The 15,958-nt window shown below is 41.5% G+C and overlaps 1 protein-coding gene across 3 annotated transcripts in view; it reads left to right on the forward strand.

Moving 5' to 3' along the window:
- Positions 1–9,514, forward strand: part of rab11fip4b (RAB11 family interacting protein 4 (class II) b) — a 36,932-nt gene extending 27,418 nt beyond the window's left edge. For 2 of the 3 annotated variants that reach the window (XM_027012349.2, XM_027012348.2), the window contains exons 6-14: positions 156–255; positions 1,531–1,634; positions 2,181–2,321; positions 2,529–2,610; positions 6,026–6,163; positions 6,467–6,625; positions 7,092–7,169; positions 7,962–8,105; positions 9,360–9,514. In XM_027012349.2, coding sequence (XP_026868150.2) covers positions 156–255; positions 1,531–1,634; positions 2,181–2,321; positions 2,529–2,610; positions 6,026–6,163; positions 6,467–6,625; positions 7,092–7,169; positions 7,962–8,105; positions 9,360–9,476 — 1,063 coding nt within the window. In that variant the 3' untranslated portion in view covers positions 9,477–9,514. The remainder of the gene's footprint in view (positions 1–155; positions 256–1,530; positions 1,635–2,180; positions 2,322–2,528; positions 2,611–6,025; positions 6,164–6,466; positions 6,626–7,091; positions 7,170–7,961; positions 8,106–9,359) is intronic. The other variant, XM_027012350.2, reaches the window with a different exon arrangement.
- The last annotated feature ends 6,444 nt before the right edge of the window (positions 9,515–15,958 follow it).

Consider the following 15,958-nt stretch of genomic DNA (forward strand, 5'->3'; position numbering starts at 1 on the left):
AGGTTGAGATGTATACACGCTAGTGTCCCGTTCAAGCTTTGGTGCAGAGTCTCTCTCTCTCTCTCTCCACCCCCCTTCGTCTTTATTCCTCTCTGCATCTCTCTCTCTCCCTGCGAGGGTGTTCTCACTGCTGTCTCTGTATGCGTGTCCGGCAGGCAGCTTCTGCAGCACAGCAATCTCAGCAGTAGTAATGGCAGTACGGAGGATCTCTTCAGAGACAGCATTGACTCCTGCGACACGGACATCTCAGAGAAGGTACGACACCGACACTCGCACAGAAACCAACCCTTTCAATCCTGTCTGCCTACCATAAAGTTGGTTTGGCTGGGGTGCAACCAGGTGATGCAGTAAGAGCTCATTTCAAACTTCTTGCAATGTCATGGACTGAAACCACTTTTGATCACTACTGTAATTAAATGACTGATTTAAAACTTGGACGATACTGAACTGAATTGTCAGTTCGTAGTGTGAGCAGCTGATCTGCATGTGCTCTCTAGCCGGAAGCAGTTTGATTAGTGGAGTTTGTGTTTGAACAGCCATTCACAGCAGTGAACTTGTCTAGGGTCAGTTTTTTCCTGTTAAAAGATTAATGCTGCATGAACTGGACCAATCTTCATATTTCGATGTTATTGCCACATAATTTTTTTGCAATAGACCTCGCTGTGACATGGCCTGTGTTTGCCTTGGCCTGAATTGTTTACAGTTGTTGGATCATGTGATGTGTGAGATCATGCTGTAATTGATCAAAACACCCACCATGTGCTCACGTGAAATGTGTTAGGTCGGCTAGGATGATCAGAACACATTATAATTGATTTGACAGGACTTTATTGCAGCCCTCTATGATGAATAAATGCAATAATCTTATAACAATTAACAAACAATATATTGCTATATAAGATGCATATGATTAAGATGACCACAAACAGAGCAATAACCTCATCTTAAACCTACCCAGTACTCATTAACACCCATTTAGGCTGGTCTGGGATCAGACATTTGCTTCTGGTGCATGGTCTATAATCTTGATGTTGAGCTTTTGGATATCTGCCTGTAAATCTGAGATGTATTATTTGTTACATGGCTGAATTTATGTATTTCCACACAATAAATAACTAGTCAGTGCTTAAATTGGTTCAAGTCAAAACTCACAAGACTTCCTTTGACTTTACCAATGTCTGATATGGGAAGAACATTTGATTTGAATCGCTCTCTAAACATGTTACTCCTTGACTAAGGATTACTTCACTGAAGATTACTTCACTTCATTACCTGTGCTAGAACAGTGTTGCCCAACTCTGTTCCTGGAGATCTACCCCCTGCAGAGTTCCAATACACCCAGCTCTGATATCCAGCTTGTATTGAATGCCCTGATTATCCCAATTTGGCGTGTTGGATTCGGGTCTGTAACCAAGCTCTGCAGTGCGGCAGATCTCCAGGACCAGAGTCAAGTGCCCGTGTTGGAAGAGCAATGCTGTGTGTGTGTGTGTGTGTGTGTGTGTGTGTGTGTGTGTGCCACCGCCTTCCCAGGTGAGTCAGCTGGAGAAGAAGCTGTGTGAGCTGGAAAATGAGTGTCTAATGAATGGGGATGTGAAGTCCAAACTCAAACAGGAGAACACCCAACTAGTGCACAGGTTTGTGTGTGTGTGTGCGCGCGTGCAAAGTATTTAATCTGGCAAGAGATGTATTCATTAACATATAATAATGAGAGGAACTTTCTTATTATTTATTAGTTCTAGCATGAGAGTTAGCTATTTGTGATTTGACAGCTGTGATTTGACAGCTGTCTCCTTTGCAGTGCTGAAACGGTATTCTCACTGCTGCATACACAATACAACACTGATGTTCACACGGTCTAATGAAAAGGAGATTCTTTCTCTGTTTGTTAGTTTTACCAAGATGGCATGTGACTTGTAAAAGGCCCTGTAGGTGTGACCTCAACTGCATTGTTCACTGATTGTTCTGAGAACAAACGCTGGTTCAAGCTTGGGTCTATGGGCCCAAAAAAAGAACATAACCTGACCTTGAGGTGCTAATTTGGGCAAGGTGCTTGTGTGTGTGTGTGTGTGTGTGTGTGTGTCTGTCTGTCTGTCTGTCTGTCTGTGTGTCTGTCTGTCTGTGTGTCTGTGTGTCTGTCTGTCTGTGTGTCTGTGTGTCTGTCTGTCTGTCTGCCTGTGCAGGGTCCATGAGCTGGAGGAGCAGCTAAAAGAGCAGGAGGTACGGGCTGAACAGAGCATGGAGGAGGAGCTCAGAAGACACCGTGAAGTCTTCACCAAACTGGAGCGAGACAAAGATGCCCAGATTGAGCTCCTCACCAACCGGTACACACACATACACACAGCTTAAGAATTTAATAAGAAAAAAGGCAATAGATGTTCCCATTAGACAGCTTTAGAATAAAACTGGCTTAAGGCAGCTAAAATTCCAAGTATGTACCAGCAACTAAGAAACCCTAGTGTGTATGACACTGATATGAGAGTGCGTGTTTGTCGTTGTAGTCACTGCTGTCTTTGGAATTCTCATGCCAGGGTGCAGCAGCTGGAGATGGAGAATGCAGAGATGCTGTCAAACATGAACAGGCTAAAATCACAGACAGAGAAGCTGGATGAGGTGTGTATTTGTGTGGGTGTGTGTGTCAGTTCCTTATTTCTCTCTGATGCCCTTATACTTCAAAACTACACTAATGGAGAGTAATATTAATATAATATCAGGTGGCGTGATACTCTATTTGTGTACATGGTGCTCTTGCTTATCAAAACAAACACAGCTCAGCACGAAGGATGAGAGATATGACCAACACCCGTCAACATGGACAAGTGTAGTATGTGCGCTTGATATTGTGGGCAAATTAGAAATGTTTTGTAATGTGGGTGTGTAACATAAGTGATCTGGTTCAGTAACGACACACCTGTCTGAGCCTCAACATGTAAAGTTTCCAGTGCTTTTGACATCACCCACTTGAGAAAGTGAGAGGGTTGTGTGTATGCCTGCGTGCAGTTTGCATGTTTTATTGTGTGCGAGCATGCATATCGCAGCGCGTAACACAGCTAAAGGTGCGTTGGTGAAGATTCAGGAAACATCACTTCTAGTGGTTAAGTGGGTGAACACACAACTGCTAAGATTCTTTTACTATTTGGATCCGCCTTCCATTCCCGGCCATGAATACAAAACGGGCATCTTGGATCTACGGTGTCCAGCGGAGGTCAAAGTTACCAAATTTCTCATGACTTCAAACGTCAGCAGAGCGGTTTGGCTCGAGTGGTTTAGCCTAACTTCTTGCTAGTAAAATTATAAACCTATAAACACTTAGAATTCGGTTCATAATGATTTGCTGCTGTGAGAATAGGTGTTATTGTGTATATAGTGTTATTGCTGTCCTATATTTATTTGTAATGAGCTCCCATGAGTTTATTAGTCGTTAAGCTATTTAGCTAGTTAGCATCGTTAGGGAGTTTGAAGCACTATCAGCATTAGTCAGATAACACTACATCCGAAGGTGGTTGAGCAATGCATTACTTAGTTCACTTCACTTATGTAGTCCTCTAATAAACATGCATCACCCCAAGCATTGGTTTACTTAAGCCTAATAAGGATGTATCTACTCGATTCATTACCTAAAGTATCACTAACAGCTCAGCACTAGAGGAATGTTGCTGATTCAGTGTTCAACTTCATTGCGCATGGCTAATGATTCCTTCTCTTTTGCAAATTTACTTCCAAATTTAAATCATTTTATTATGTTCCTTGTCATGAATTTCTTTGGTAACAGTCTGGGGTTTTTGTTCACAGTACAGCGCCTGGGGACACGAGGTACTTTCCGGATTCTGCCAAGTTTTCTTAGAGAAAGGGAGGGGGTGAAGTAATGGGGCGTTTGAGTATCTCCTCAAGTAACTGATGGGAGGTCAATTGAAACACAAAACAAGAACCTGTCCCGGAACGCAGTTTTTCAAGCTTCCATTGCTAAAAGAATCATTTTTAATGATCTACATATTTCAGTTTGAGTGAGTAAGAATAGGCTGTAATTTTGACTATTGCACCTTTTCAGAGCTTTGGTAGTTTCCACGCTTCAAAATGGGCCACAAAGTGTTTGTCTTTCTAATGACATCACCCACCTGAGTGTAAGTAGTTGATTGACAAATGACAGGTTGACTCATCCAGGATATGTGTGGACTTTTACCCTTAGGGGGCTCAGCCCCCAAGAGAATATTGAACATTACATAATACTTAAGCAGTTTCATTTTTGTATACTTGTGCAGGTGTAATGTACTCTTATTTTGAAAATAATTCAGATTGTAAATTTCATAAATATTAAACATCAAAGTAAGATTTATTGAAATACATAAAACATACCAACAAAAACTAAATGAGTTCTGCATCTGATAGTATTGAGGCAGAACATGGCATATAACACCACTTGTGACCACATAAGGCCCTCTAGTTGCAGTCTAGTGATTTTGTATTGTATTGCTTTTGTGTTTTATGTAGGGCGTGTCATTGTGGTGCTGGTTGTGTTGTATACTCAAAGTGAATTAGCATGGGGATAGCATGTGGTGTAGACCTAAATTCTTTAATCTTATCTGCAAAGGGCATGTAATTAGAGTTTCCTTCTAAAGAAGAGAAGAAAAATGTAGTCAACTGTTGTTTTGTTTTTTTTGGTCAAGTAGAATCACTTTTGTTGATTTGAACTCGAACTGCATGTACACTGGGCAGAAAAGACCGATGATCCCTAGAGTAGAGATCCATAGTGCAACCACGAGCTGCCACTGCACTATAAAAAGGTCTGTAGAGAGGATGAAGGCACTCGCAGCCATGCAGTAGCCTGAACAGTGGGTTAGGGTGAAGAGGAAACGTCTGAGCTCAGAAACGTGGGCCCTGCTGTATCGCTATCAGTGAGAAACCCCTCAGACTAAGTGACCTGATTTGCCCTCTCACCTCTCCTTAATTCCCAGTGTGACCTCTATTGGTAAAAATCTTTTGGATATGCATGTATGGAAAAAACATGTATTCCTTCAAGTTACACATGGAAAACCTTAGATTAGGTTGGCTAAAAAGGGTTTAAGTTGGATTTTTCATCTCCATAAACCCTGAACAAATGTCAGCATATACCTTTTAATGAACAGTTTCCTCGGTCGCTTGGCCACTTTACCTTGTTTTTCAGCATCGTGGTAGTTCTCATGTATTTCAAAAGTGTAGCTTGGCTAGCACAACCTGCTGCAGTAAGACGCCATGAAGCGGACTACCGGAGGCATTTTCCACTCGTCTGCCCTGTGTAGTTAGTTCATGAGGACAATGCACTCAGCTCATTACCAATAACAGTTTCTGTGCTTGTCTTTGGGACTTAATTAGAATAAAACCATTTTTTCATTAGCTAGAGAACGCTACACATCCATATAGCCCAGACGGTAATCTTTAAATGGATACACTATTGCAGTGGACTAGCTGGTTTACTAATGTTTATGAAACATGTTTGTGTGTGTGATGTAATCTGTGGGGTTACCAAAGACTTCACTGTGAATCACCACTTAGTCTGTAACTTTTAGAGAATCTGTGTTAACTAGCCAGCCGAATTCTGTTATATCCACTGCATCCACCATCAGTCCAGACTTATTCTGTAATTTTAGAGTAAACAATATCTAACTACATGTTAACTAGCCATCTCCACCTCACCTCTAATGCACACTCAGCAGCAGAGTAACCATTCAGTACAGTTCAAACCAATGACTGAAGGGGATAACTGGAAGGTTGCTAGTCATTTGTTGGGTGGCTTTAGTAAAATTTAAGTGAAGCTGACCACAAAATCGGAGAGAATTTATTTATTTGAGAAATTATGGATTGTTTTTAGTGGGGGCTGATGTGGAAAAATAGGGACTGAAGTCTAGAGTATGAGTGTGAATGTGTTTTGTGTGTAAATGTACCTGATTTGAAGAATGGTTTCATAAATACAATATTGATATTTGCATAGGGTGTGTGTATTTATATGTGATGGTGGGGGTGGGTGTGCGTATACGTATACGTCCACGTCCAGGAGAAGCAGCGGATGACTGATAAACTGGAGGACACCAGTCTGCGTCTGAAGGATGAGATGGACCTCTACAGGAAGATGATGGACAAGCTGAGGCAGAACCGACATGACTACCAGACAGAGAGGGAGGCCATGCAGGAGGTGAGACGGCACCATCTAGCTTTGGATTCTTGCCACTCCACCACCCAGGCCAGGGTTTCCCCAGCTCCATTCTCAGGGGCTCCAAGATGGTGCACAGCACGCCTGAACCAAACCATTAGAAACACTCGACACCTGTCATAAAACCTCTGCCCATTTTGAGGGAATAGGGGTATTATTACTTTTTAAGTTCTTGAGGACTGACCTGAGAGTGTGTATACTGCTGGGTAAAATCACAGAACCTCTCTTCAGCCAATCTGAGGTCAGGTGTGGAGCTGTGAGGGTGTCTTCTGCCATGTTTGACAGCTGATTGAGGACCTGCGAAGGGAGCTGGAGCACCTGCAGGTCTTTAAACTGGAGGCAGAACGTGTGGGGCGGGGCCGAAGCTCGTCCACTAGTCCGTCGGAGTTCAGCACACGGACACGTGAGAGTGAACTTGAGCAAGAGGTCAAGAGACTTAAACAGGTAAGGCACAGGCATGCAGTGGCCTCAGACACCAGAATCAGACAAGACAGATGAAGCAAATAGATGTCAGACAATTGAAATACAGAGGAGAATATTCACAGAGGTAGTGACAAAGGTGGAAATTAAGACACGTACAACCTGATTTGCTTATTCGTTTAACTCAAAGATTTTCAGCTTCTGAAAAAATGTTTTTGCATAAGGATATATGATGTAATCATGCATGGAACTGTGGTATGATGTTTTGGGTATGGACCATTGTTTGACTCACCTGTTCTTAGATAGGATCCAGTCTTACCCAAGTGTGTTTGCAAAACATGCTTTGTAAGATTGCAGGGTAAAAAAAGAATGCTTGCTTTCTTTCCCCAAAGAGGAAACCTTTCTTTGGTTCTGGCTGGTTCCTTTGGATGTGTATGCTCTGGGCATGCATGTGTGTGTGCGCGTTTGTGTGTACGCATGTACTGCGCAGTGCTGTATTTCACAGGACATCTGCCCCGAAATCCAGCAGCGAGTGTGTGTTAGCACGCGACTCTGCCGTAGTCTGGCGGTAAAGTCTCATTACGGCGATCCTCCAAACCACTGCTTGGTAGTAACTAATAACGATCCCACCCAGTGCCTCCAGGGGGCGTAGCCAGTAGCCCTGAAACTTAGTCAAGCATTACATTTTTGTTGCCTACTAAAACTTCATTTTCATTTTCATTCATTAGCAAGTAGATATTTTCTGTATCTCCTGTGGATGTCTTGGGAGCTCCAGTGCAGCGGAAGCGGCCGGACTCCTTTGGCTTGTTGGCCATCTTTCATACTGGCCCACTCATTCCACTGACTACTCATTCATCTTCTTCATGGTTCCATCTTTCATGTCACCTGTTTACTGGTCACATCACCGGTGACCAGCCAAATTAATTCATAACTCATTCCTACTTTGTCCTTTATCTGCAGTCTAATGTTAAAACTACAGTCAGTACCTCTAAGGGGACGTTTTTATATTTTTATAACTTGCATCTTTGTATCCGTATCTTTACATATAATTGACTTCCCATTGTTGGAAAAATATTTAGCTTATAGAACACAATCGATTTTAGATTAAATAAATAAATAAATAAATAAATAAATAGTTAGTTAGTTAGTTTAGTTATTGATCCACATGTGGAATTTCCTCTCCCATTTCCCCACATGGTTTACCTATTTTGCTAATGCATTAAATACTATATCACTGGTCTATACACATGTCAAGTTGCTAATGAGTTATACTGATTGTAGCTTTAGGCTTCAAAAGAGGGCAGCAGAGCTGATCTCAGAACAGCGGTGGATTCAGCGTTGTGTTTCCCACCCCATGCAGGAGAACCAGAAGTTGCGTGAGCAGAATGAAGAGCTCAATGGTCAGATCCTGAGCCTCAGTCTGCATGAGGCGAAGAACCTGTTCGCCGCACAGACAAAGGCGCAGTCACTCGCCTCTGAAATCGACAACGCTTCCCGCGACCAGGTATGCGGATACACCTGAGGCTTCTCAGGGAACAGTGCAGAATAAGTTGAAGAGGTGAATTAAGTGTGAAAGAGGGAGAAAGTTTCTGTTAGATCTTGTAGGACTGTAATTCCACTAGTCATGGCCAAAAGTTGAGACTGACACATTTTGGTTTTCACAAAGTTTACTGCCACAGTTTTTTAGATCCTTTTGTCAGATGTTTATATGGTATAGTCAAGTACAATCATGAGCAAAGTTTTGTTTTATTTATTGACAAATACATCCAATTTAAGCAAAGACTTAATATTTACAGTGTTGACCTTTTCTTTTTTAAGACTTCTGCAATTTGCTTTGGTATGCTGGACATCAGCTTTTGGGCAAAATCTTTGCTGATGGCAACCCATTTTGCCTAATCAGTGCTTGGAGTTGATCACGTTTTCTGTGTTTTTATTTGTCCACCCTCTTTTTGAGGCTTGACCCACAGTGTTTCAATGGGATTGAGATCTGGGGAGTTTCCTGGCCATGGACCCAAAATTTCGATGTTTTGTTCACTGAGCCACTTGGTTATCACCTTTGCCTTGTGTCGTGATGCTCCATCATGCTGGAAAAAGCATTGTTCACCAAATTGCTCCTGGATCATTGGGAGAAGTTGTTCTTTTAGGATGTTTTGATACCATTCCTTATTCATGGCAGTGTTCTTGGGCAAAGTTTTTGAGCAAACCCGTTCCCTTGGATGAGAAGTAACCTCACACATGAATGGTCTCTGGATGCCTCACTGGCATGACGTAGGACTCATGGTAGTGAACACCTTTTCTTCTCTGGACAATCATTTGTCTAGCTGTCCCAAACAGTTTGAAGGGGGCTTCAGAGAAAATAACTTTACCCCAGTCCTCTGCAGTCCAATCCCTATACGTCCTGCAGAATGTTAGTCTGTCCTTGTTTTTCTTGGAGAGAAGTGGCTTAAGTTAATTTTTATAGCAAGGAATGACTTTGCAATTAATTGCAATTCATTGGATCTCACTTCAAATTCTAGAGTTGCCACCATAAAAAATGAAGCAGCAAAATTTGCTCTAGTCTCAAAACTTTTGGCCACGACTGTAGTATTAAATAACTATGATTCACAGAACAGTATTTGCAGCATATCATAAATGTCAACTCTATTCCAGTATGCATTAACATATGCCTTTCTCTCTAATACGTGGTTAAAACTAGCAGTGGCTTTTCTCTGTGCTTTCACTTCTCAGCAGTGTCAACTCCATGTTCCTATTTCCACAGTTAATGGAGGCCCTTAAGGAACAAGAGGAAATCAACTCCCGTCTCCGGCAGTACATGGATAAGATTATATTGTCTATCCTGGATCACAACCCTTCCATCCTGGAAATCAAAAACTAAAGACTCATTTCAATTGGGTTGTTTTCAAGATCCAATATCACTGAGCAGAGCGCTCCCTCTGCTGCCTAGGAGGTGAAGTGGCAAGCAGAACTCAACCGTGTTCTTCCAAAAGGATTTAAAGTTCCTGCTGTAAAGCGTGCATCGTGCGCCCCTGCACTCACACATGGTGCGAGACTTCAGAACGTACTGGAATCCTTCGTGCACTTTTCTGGGTCTCTGACACTCCTACTTCATTGCTGCTCTGTACAAATACGGGAATCATCACTGAAGGGGCCATTATGGGTTTGAGAAACGCACGCACGCACACGCGTGCACACACACACACTGGATGAGGATATGTAAACACTGGCCATGACCCCTAATGCACAAATGTCCTCACAAACCTCATGAATTGTGCAGTGGATCATGACATTGAGTCATACAGGAAAGATTTTCACATACAGATTTGATTCATTCCCAGACATCCACCAATCACTGGATTCCAATTAGTGCTCAGACGTGCTGATTGGGTTATTCATGGCTACCTGGTGTTTGGTTTTTCAATTTTGGCGACAAGCAAGTCAGATGGAGGGATTATCCTTCTGAGTGTACGTGAGGGCAGAAGAAAGCGCTTTTCTCCTAAAGGTCTGTGAAAATGAGGCTCATTGTAGCCAATCCAGAATAGAGGGAGGAAGAGAGATGGAAAGAGGAAGTGTGAAAAAGAAAGTGAGATGTGTTGTACTGATTCTTTGGGCACATAAAAGGTAGGTCAAAGGTTTATGTCTCGGGCATTAGTAATAGAGTGTGCAATGCAGACTGCTGATACAGCAGTGCTGTATCGCTCCCATATTGTGAATGTGAAAACCTGGGAGATGTCTGTCTGACTTCCTGTCATAACTAATATATATATTCTAAAAATCCTAAGAAAACTTGGTTAATACAAAGGCAGATTTCAAGGTCAGTATCTTTTGAATTCCTAAACTGGTGTTCCAAATTGCCTCATCATATTCAGGGTTATCATTTATTTATTTCAAACATGTTTATCCTGAGCATTCAAATCTCATGCCTTTTTTATTTGAATGAAAATCACACACATTAGTCAATAACAAATTGACAAAAGGCAGTTTTATTAAATAAATTAGCCATTTCAGATGTGAAATAATTAGCCTTAATTTGTAATGCAATAGCTGGCTAATATTAGGCAAAGGATTTCTGGCTGTTCTGATACCACATGAGCCTATCAACAGACTTCCACTGACTTGTTTTCAGTCACATAAATAGACACAATCCGCCACCTTTTTAACCAATGCAAATTAAGTTGTCTTGTTCACATCCACTAAGGCTGTATTGTTCCCCTTGCTTTGCCGCACTAATGTTTTGTGTTGATTCTTTGTGCCTTTTCATATTCCACTGATGGACCTACTGAATGTTTAGCTGCACACTGGTAAAGATGGCTAGTTGCCTCATGCCTTTAAAAATCACATACATTTCAGTGCAATCTCTGAAGAACTGTAAATACTGTACAGAATCAGTCATGTTTTTCAAGGCTTTGTGTCATTCATCATTTTTGCTCTTTGGTCTTTTTGTAAACGCCTTTGTTTTCTGGTAGTGGATCAGTCTGCATGTTCATGTAGTGCAGGTTTCTGCATTACCCAACATGTCGAGTAGATGGAGCCAAATGCATTACCAGTCTAGTAATGTAGCGACAGAAGCCACACGTCTGTAACCTTGATGCCAGTACACTTCAGTCTGGGTGTGGGTTCTTTGCCAGCTGTTGGCAGACAGTTAACATTCTCACAAATATATGTTTTTTTTCTTCATTACGTTGACCTGCTTTGCCTGACATTACTCAAAACATGATGGGCAGTGGGCTAAAGGAAGAACGGGAGCCACCATGTGGTTAAACATCACGAAGAAATAAACCGATTTCATTTGGGGATTTAAAATGGGCTAGAAAAGGCAATAACAAATAACAAACATGCAGTGTCATCCCCAGCCAAGTTCAAAATGGTAAATGACACCCAAGAGTCATCACTAAAACCTCCAGTTTGATTGGAAACCTGGCTCAGACTGTTGTGGCTGATGATGTCAACAGTGGAGTCAAACTTAACCACTACCCAATTAATCAAAAGTCCTTTGATTTTTGTTTTGTTTCCAACTTTGACAAGGGATGTTTTTCAGATGTTTGTATGTTTGTATAGAGGTTGTAATAGAGTTTATATGCAGCATCGTTTTAAATGCAATAGACCTAAAAATTTGCTCTGGGATGAGCCTTGTTAATTTATTAAAATAATTTAGAGTATTGTGACATGTTCCTCTTTGGTACCTTTTTCAGTTTATAACAGCTGCAGTATACTGAACATGCCTAAAGAAGTCAGCTCTGGCATGTCAGAGATGAGCTTCCTATTACTGTGGACAGATCTGTGGCTTGAACTTTTGAAATAAATTCTGTAAATCCTTAATATGCTTCTCTTAAAATGCTGTAGTCTGTTCAATAGGCTTTATGGTTTTACATTTCACTATGACTTCAAGATTATATTTATATAGGCTAATGATTGATTATCAGTGTTAAACGACAACAGATATACAATTGCACTATTTACTTGTACTTTCTGGTAGATGCCAAACTGCATTTTATTGCCCTGTACTAGCACGGTGTGCATTGACACCAGACCGACCCACCCACCTTGATGTTCAAAAATACACTATGTGGCCAAAAATATGTGGACACACCTCCCAACTATCGAGTTGAGGTATTTCAGCCATACCCATTACTAACAGTAAATCATGTGGCATGCCACCTTTGCTACAAATCAGCTCAGCCACAAAGCAGCGGCCCATGCAAGATCATGGAGTAAGGCCGTTAAGTACTGAAGTGCATAGATATAAAAACCCCTATCCTCTGTTGCATCATTCACTACAGAGATCCAAACTGTCTCTGCAAGCAACACCAGCACAAGAACTGCGTATCAGCAGCTTTAGAAATGGGTTTCCATAACTGAGCAGCTGCAATCAAGTCTAACATCATGTGCAATGTGCAATGCCGAGTGTGGGCTGGAGTTGTGTGAAGAACACTCCCACTGGACTCTGGAAAAGTAGAAACGTGCTTTTTGCAGTGATGCTTCATTACCTGGCAGCCTGATGAAGCTGGTTTTGATGAATGCCAGGAGAATGCTACTTACCAGAATGCACAGTGCCAACAGTAAAGTTTGTTGGAGGAGAGACAATGGTTTGGGGGTTGTTTTTAGGGTTTGGGTTAAGTTCCTCATGGTGTTTTCAAATCTAGAGTGTTTTCACACTTGGGCTGTTTCAGTGAACATGTCAAATGATCTCAATGATCTGAGTTTGCCTTTAGCCTTGAAAAGTATTACTGTGTATGGAAATCCTCAAGATTTTCCATAAATAAAAATGATAAATAGACTAGGTTGTATTGTTGTTGCAATGCACAAATCAAGCAGACAATAACATGAACCACAAAATAACTACTGTGACCACCTCAGAAGGTGGGCTGAGTTTGGTTCATTTTGGGGTCCATTTTGAGGCATATGGGGTCATTTGGCGTGTTCATATATGTAAAGGAAACTAAAAGTCAGCAGTCTAAGACCACTTGAAACACTGAAATACCCTTAGACAATTATATGCTTCCAACTTTGAGGCAACAGTTTAGGTCTTTCCTGTTCCAGCATTACTTTGTCCCTGTGCACAAAACAAGGTCCATAGACATGGTTTGATGAGTTTGGTGTGGAGGACCTTCAAAGGGCCTGACCTCGTCGGTGCTGAACATCCCTGGGATGAACTGTCATGTTCACTTTTCCTCTTTTTACTATCAGCCGATCACTGTTCACCAGCCCGACTAACATGCCTATATGATTACTCTATCCTGATATAAGCCTTGTATATGAGATGGCTGATGGTAGTTCTGCTCCTGATTTTGTACCTATTCCCAGTTTTATTGATTGCCTGGGAAAGAATATTTATGCCAGTGCAGAACAGTAGTGGGCATAGTGCATCTGCATGCTATATACCATGTTTTATGGTGCCCTGGGCAATTGTCTGAGTTGGCTGCTTAGTATTTTTTCCAGTGTTGCATTGAGTTCTTGATGAAAGCCCTTATGTTCTTGTTGACTTTATACAGGGCTAGGCATTTGAATATCCAGGTGTATGCTTTCTTGTAGTCAATCGAGCCAACACATAGGTTGGTGTGTCTGGTTTAGAATCCTGGAGGAGAGTTCTAGCAGTCAGTAGGTGGTGCTTTAAGCCTCTGGTGTTGGTACCAATTGCCTCCTAAGCAGTGCTCATGTACTTTCACATATGTTCATTCAGATTGGTGGTTAGTATTCCTGACAGGAACTTCAGGTTTTTGGTCTGTATTTGGACAGTGGTATACCCTTGTGGGGGTCCTTCATGACCAGTAAAGTACTGCTTTCTTTTAGCCAGCCTGGATGGGAGCCATTATTTAGCAGTTGGTTCATTTGTTCTGCTAGTTGGCCTTGCAGAGCTGTTGGTTTATTTAGCCAGTAGGCATGAATCATGTTGGTGCCAGGGGCTGCCCAAATCTTAATTTTCTGACCTGCTCTTGGACATCTGGTGTTGTAATGCTGACTAGTTCTTGCTCTGGAAGGTTGAGGTGGTCTGCTTTGAGATCTGTTTACCAATGAGCACTAATGTAATGTGATGATTAATTCTCCCATATGCTCTTCCAGTTCCGTTCTGTTTCAGCTCTGTGTGGATAAACAGTCAGGGTTCTGTTGCAGTGTAACTGAGGGTGTACTTTGGATGGTTTGTTGGCAAAGAGGGGAATTTAGTCTTTTGGCCAGTGCTTCTTTTGTGTATCTCTGTAGTCTGGATGCCAGTGCTGTTAACCTTTTGTTTAGCTGCCTCTAGAGCCTTACTTATGGGCCACCCATTGTATTTCTACTGTTGCCAGGCCCCCTCTTTGATCTTTATGCCCTCCTGGAGCTCTGCCATTTTGCTGACTTCTAGTTAAGTTGTCATCTTGATTTCCAGCCTCTATTGCCAAGGGGGACAGCCAGAGTGGCCTGTGGCTTGTATTCTGTAGCCTAAGATCTCAGCAGTTTCAGTTATACTGATATATTGTGCTTATTGTTGCATTAATATCTGTTAGCATTCTAATGCAGTAGGTGCTCTGGGCAGTGATATTTTCCCTTTATTTCAACCAACTCCAGTTGTGATAGGAGGCATGTTGGAGTGCTGGGCAATTAACTGCTTGTGTGTGTGTGTGTGTGTGTGTGTGTGGATGAAGGCCTTTTCCTAATCTATTGTTCCCCCATGCACTTCATATAGCTACTTTCATTTCGCTTGCTTGGATACATGTTGTGCAACCTCACCCATCTATGTTTGTTCCAGTTACAATATAGTTGTCCTGATTTCTTAACATTCAGCACAGACCATGTCTGAACTGACATAATTCTCTTTGTTTATGTTCTGGGGATCGAACCCGCCTTCTGCATGCAGGTCGGTTGTCTTAACCACTACACTATCAAACTACAAACATCACTGATAACGCCAAGATGGACCACACATGCGCGTACACACACAACTGCAAGGTGAAACAGGTCAAAATCTTCACATATGGAAAGTAGTTATTGATAGAAGTTGTTACTGAGATTAATAGGTTTGAGGCTACACTCTTATCTCTAAACCTGGGGTTAACACTGACCTCTGTTTCGCCCTAGATTTTCTTTGTTCCCCTACATTTTCATTTACCCATGGTCTTACAGTGGATAAACCACTTATGTGAGCTTTAAAATTACTCTCCACTTTGTTTTATTTATTTTTTATTTGACAATCCATTTTAAATAAGCTAATATTGATACCATATGTAAATGCATACATTGCTACCCATTATTTTATTACCTTAATCTTTGGAGCCCTTTCTCATATTTTTGTCATCACATGGTACAGTTTTAACATTTTAATATTACTTAAATTCTATGTACAAATGTTAATATGTAGTTTTAATATGAATGGCCAGAACACTTGGTGAGACAGGTATCGAAACTTTTCAAAACATCAAAATTTCCAGCACAGTTGCTTCAAACAATATGGTGTTTAAAGGTAGCTTGTTTTGGTCATTACATAGGACCACACCAGGACCCACAATACCACTTGCCTAGCCAGAACCAAAACATCCATGCCACCATATTCTTCCCAGAGTCAATCTTACTACTTAACACATTACTTAATTCCACCCATTTATTTCAAGATGGCCAACTACTAGCTCATCTACTTATCTGGCTAGCTCACTAGCCATAGGCCTAGGTTTGATATCTTGAGGCAACTGAACTAGTTAGCTTCTGAGTTATGTCTTTTTGATTAAATAGAAATCTGACAAAGGGATTGAGGAGAGATGGCAAAATATAGTAGATTTACTTGACAGTACAGGTTGGTTCTTTGAATGGGATACAGGCAGGAAAATACAAATGAACCTCCATTAGCTAGGTCATCATACTATTTAGTTAAATAGTTGCTTAGAGCTTGCT

This window comes from Electrophorus electricus, chromosome 1 (genome assembly GCF_013358815.1).
Source record: "Electrophorus electricus isolate fEleEle1 chromosome 1, fEleEle1.pri, whole genome shotgun sequence".
NCBI lineage: Eukaryota > Metazoa > Chordata > Actinopteri > Gymnotiformes > Gymnotidae > Electrophorus > Electrophorus electricus.